The sequence below is a fragment of the Furipterus horrens genome, unplaced genomic scaffold (genome assembly GCF_987537825.1).
Source record: "Furipterus horrens unplaced genomic scaffold, mFurHor1.1.pri manual_scaffold_7, whole genome shotgun sequence".
In the NCBI taxonomy this organism is placed as follows: domain Eukaryota; kingdom Metazoa; phylum Chordata; class Mammalia; order Chiroptera; family Furipteridae; genus Furipterus; species Furipterus horrens.
Window position 1 is genome coordinate 139,478,651 of NW_028327177.1, and position 4,508 is coordinate 139,483,158.

At 43.1% G+C, this 4,508-nt stretch overlaps 1 protein-coding gene across 1 annotated transcript; it reads right to left on the reverse strand.

The window, feature by feature from the left end:
• Positions 1-1,665: 1,665 nt before the first annotated feature.
• Positions 1,666-4,304, reverse strand: SPINK8 (serine peptidase inhibitor Kazal type 8 (putative)). Its single transcript, XM_090284964.1, has 5 exons — positions 4,262-4,304; positions 3,124-3,203; positions 2,780-2,826; positions 1,885-2,006; positions 1,666-1,726 (listed from the first exon to the last, which is right to left on the reverse strand). Exons 1-5 carry the CDS (start codon positions 4,276-4,278, stop codon positions 1,666-1,668), a joined length of 327 nt encoding a protein of 108 aa, XP_090141090.1. The 5' UTR covers positions 4,279-4,304.
• Between the last annotated feature and the right edge of the window lie 204 nt (positions 4,305-4,508).

A 4,508-nucleotide genomic window follows, 5' to 3' on the forward strand; every position in this document is an offset into this window, starting at 1 on the left:
AGAGAAAGGGTGGAACAGATGTTCTTTACTGTTGAACCATCAGGGCAAAAAATATTTCTTTTCCCAGAAGATGTTACTTTTGAGATTGCTGGGAAAATACGAACATGAAGTTGTATTAGAAGATGACAAGGAACCAGTTAGGTGTAAAGCAGCATTTTGGTGTGTGAGGGAATGTCCACGCTTCTTAGAGACGCACTCTGAAGTACGTGGGAGTGAAATGACGTAATGTCTGAGATACGTGTTGATAAACTTCAGCAAAGAAATAATAGAGGAAGGGAACGTGGCAAACACTGCCACGTAGAATCTATATGATAGGCCTGTGTGGTTTATTATATTATTGTCTTTAACTTCATGTATGCTTGAAATTTTTCATTAAAAAATACATAAAACCTTCTGCAACAGTGGGTGCTTAACTCTATTTGTTTGCTCCTAAAAATGAAAAAAAAAAGTGGCTTTACTTACACATGGTCCATCATGCAGTTTAGTTAGGTTACGTCTTTCACTTCTAAAAGAAATTATATTTTGAAATGATTATTTTTGCTCTGATATAAGTTATGACTAAGTTTTACTGGATAATCTTTAACTAAGTTTGAGAAGGAAACATTCTGCTAATAGTGAATTCTTATTTAATAAGTATTTTAAAATATCTGGTATATCGATCTTTATTTGTCAAAGAGACTGGATGTATAAAACATACTCATCAAATCAAATATAGAAAATTCAAAATAATCTTGAAATACAGAGTATTAGAGAATGTACACTAAAGTTAAAATGTGCATTTGGCAAAAGTTAAAGCATTATTAGTGACCTTAAGTAAATAAAAATGGTCGTGCATCCAGCAAATTTCAGACCCCCTTGACAGTGTTAATAATTGTGACTCAGCCACCCCCGGATTGATGGTTATAGTGTCACTGAGCAGTTGTACACCAGTAAGTTAGATGACGTGGGCGGCATGGACAGACTCCTGGCCATGCACAAATGACCTGACCGACTTGGGAGGAAACAGAAAATCAGCAGACCTGTATCAAGTAAGGAGATGGAATCAGTAACAATATTTTTTTAAAAACCCTAACAAAAGTTCGGGATCAGATGTCTTCATTAGTAAATTCTAACAAACATTTTAAGAAGATTTAATATCACTCTTTCTCAAACGCTGTCACATAATAGAAGAGGAATAAGCACTCCCTAATCCTTCCACGGAGCCATAATTACCATTTTAGCAAAGACAGACAAAAACATCACAGAAAAAGGAAACTACAGACAAATCCCTTATGGATAGAATGCAAAAATTCTCAACTAGCCCTGACTGGTGTGGCTCAGGGGACTGAAGGCTGGCCTGCAAACCAAAGGGTCGCAGGTTCGATTCCCAGTCAGGACACATGCCTGGGTTGCAGGCCAGGTCCCCAGTTGGGAGCATGCAAGAGGCAACCACGTGTTGATATTTCTCCCTCTCTTTCTACCTCCCTCCCTCTCTAAAATAAATAAAATATTTTTTAAAATTCTCAACTGAATACTAGCAAATTGAAGCCAAAAGAATATTTAAAGGATGGTACACCATGATCAAGTGGGATTTTCCCCAAAAGCACAGGGTGATTCAACCTAAAAGTATCAACCAGTGTAATAACATTATATTAATAAAATGAAGGGGGAAGAAACATGTTTTTCTCATGGACCCTTGTCCAGGCCGGACACAGCACCCTCACCTCCGGGGGTTTCCGGCTCTGCACTGTGGGTGTGGGATCACTTTGGGGAGCACAGGGAAGACTGGGAGAAATGGAGGCGCAAACAGTGGAGTTCGTAGTCTGAAGGGAAGACCTAACCAGTAGGAAGCATTTCCAGGAGGTCTCCTGACTTGAGAAAAGGGAAAATAAAATCAAGACTTACAGAATTTCGAAGCAGAGATGGCATTCACCATTGTAGGTGACCTGGTCACTGCCGCAGATGGGTTCACTTGGCTTGATGTAGGAGATGAACGAGCAGTAATGTATGTTGTTGATGCATTTGACCTGAAGGTGGGACACAGACTTTAGATGCCTTTCTCCAGGTCCTCTGACTGTTACCACTGGTGGCGGGGGAGGGGGGACAAGGAGCACTAGGGCAGGAGTTCCGAGACTAGGCTTGACCCGGGGCAGGTCCCCGCACCGATATACTACACTACACTACATACACTACCACACCACACCACACCATACAGTGTGCTGTAACATAACATATGCTGAGTTATAAATTCCTTGGGATAAAAATCCCTCTCCTGCCAAACGCAAATTGTGATTGTGAGGTTACAGCGGGGAAAGCGTCTTTTAAGCCTGGAACTTCCTGGTGAACGTGACCGAGAGACTTGGGCGTGGTGCCTCAGACAGCAGGGGGCTCAGGCTCGCCACAGCAGAGTTAGGATGCAGAAGGAAGGGGACAAAATGAACACGTTGTGGGACCTTGGTGTGTGGGAGGCGGGCTGTGTGTCTCAGTGTATCTCAGCCGAACGTCCACTGTAGCCTAAGACAGACATTTGAGCCATGACTTCTTTGTCCATTTAATGATGCAAAATGCTTGCCTTCCACCCCACAAGAGAGTTGTACGAGCTGACGGGAGCAGTGAATGGGAAGAGGACTTGGGAACACACAAAATGTGCTACACCTAGTTGACAACTCAGCTTTTATGGTGGTATGATACCCATGCAAGTCCCCCCTGGCCCCGCCTCCCAGGAGAAAGAGCTGGGGCCATCAGGGAAGCCGGTTTTCTCCCCATTCCTGTTCTTGGGAAGCAAGGAGGCAGAGCTCACCTTTGTCTCTTTGAGGCTCGCCCCTTCGCCGGTAGGAAGAGGGAAGTCTGGAAGACAAAAACAGCTTCAGAAAAGTTGCTTCTCTGTCTTCTGCCCTCGAGGAAAAGAGCTAGGATGAGGGAGACCCTGGTTGGCACCCAGGAAGCTTTGAATCCCATCAGAAGTTCCTCTCTGATGCGCGCTGCCCTCTAAACACGGGAAGAATTGGGAAGCTTCCGCCCCTCTCTCATGTAAAATGGAATTAGGGTTAAATAAAAGTGAATGGCACTTCCACTTCTAGTTCCCCCGTGATCCTGCCGATACTGCAGAAAATGCGAGCAGAGAGGCAAGGACACGTAACTCACCAACTGCCAAGGCAGCCCGCGTCGAGATGGCCAGAATAAGGACTGCGCTCAAAAAGGTCCCCTTCATGGCGGCCGAAGAGCTATGGGAATAATGCAGCTTTTGAAAATAGGACAGAAAACTCTGCATGAAGTACAGATTCCCACAGAGATCCCTCCTTGATCAAGAAATGAAGTTTAAATCCTTCAAGTTTTTTTTCTTCCCCTCAAGTTATTTGGAATGAATGGTGCCTGGTAAAATTAAATTACTTACTGCATTGGCTTAGAGTAATTAAACATTAGATAACAGGATCTCAAAAATAGAATTTTAGAAGATGCCAGAAAAAGAGGCCGTAAAGACTATCTGCAAGGGACCCTTTGATGAAGAACAAGCACCAGAAGTTTCCAATGAAATGTTTAAAAGTTGATGCTTACCTCTGAAGGAAGGGCAGAAGTCACTAGAAAGTTTAGTGGCACGGTAAGTCCACAAACAGTAAGAAACAGAAACGGTCAGAACACCAGACACTCCCATTGTGCTAATCTTCCATAATATTATTACTCTGGTGTTGTTATTTAGTAACTAGTAACATTATTGAAACAAAAACCGTAGAGTATTCATCAACAGCTTACTTGCATTATTGAAAATGTTACAGTACAAGTCGATTGGCATTATCGGTCGGTTTCTATACATTTTTCCATACATTTTCCAGGCAAATTATTATTTATCTATGATAGTAATTTTTACCCAGTACCTTCCCCGAGTAAGAGCAAATAATAAATAATATAACCCTTTTCCTACTCAAAAGTTTTCAAGTTAATAAGGCCACTTTACCTGCTGTGACTCCTACAGTTTTTCTGAGAAACTGGCTGGACAAGATACCTTTTATTTTCAGTTTGTTGTAATGAAATGACACTACCTGTGTTGGGAGGGGGCGGGGCGAAGTGCCTTTGCCAGGTCACCATGCCTGGCAGTGGAAGGGAGTGAACTTTAAAATCAGGAACTGTTAACACAAGTCAAACCTATTCCTTCCTATTCCTTCCAATTCCAAATGGTGTCGTACCGGATCTCGGAGTTCCTGCTTCGGTTTTCTGAGGATGCTTTGTACCGTCCCCCCCTCCCCCCCCTCCAAAATCTAGTTGTTCTTGCCAACCCCGAACCTACCGTTTCAGAGACGTCATACCCAATTTTTGAGTTCCTACATTTCTATCTATATTGCAATTATGATATTCCAGGATTGCTTCCTGTATTTACCCCATAAATTGCCGCATCCGCAGATTTATTAGAGGAGACGTCCCCAATAAGCCAACAAAGTCACAAGCAGGTTACACACAGAGGGAGAGCTTCGTGGTAAAAGCCAGCAGAGCCCGCGTCTGGCACAAAGTCCTGGTAACCGGCGCTTTCTGAACGT

Coding starts and splice junctions, on each gene's coding strand:
- SPINK8 (XM_090284964.1), bottom strand. Junction 2,827..3,123: donor GCGGGCTGCCTTGGCAGTTG/GTGAGTTACGTG, acceptor TTTGTCTTCCAG/ACTTCCCTCTTCCTACCGGC. Junction 2,007..2,779: donor CGAGCCTCAAAGAGACAAAG/GTGAGCTCTGCC, acceptor TCCCACCTTCAG/GTCAAATGCATCAACAACAT.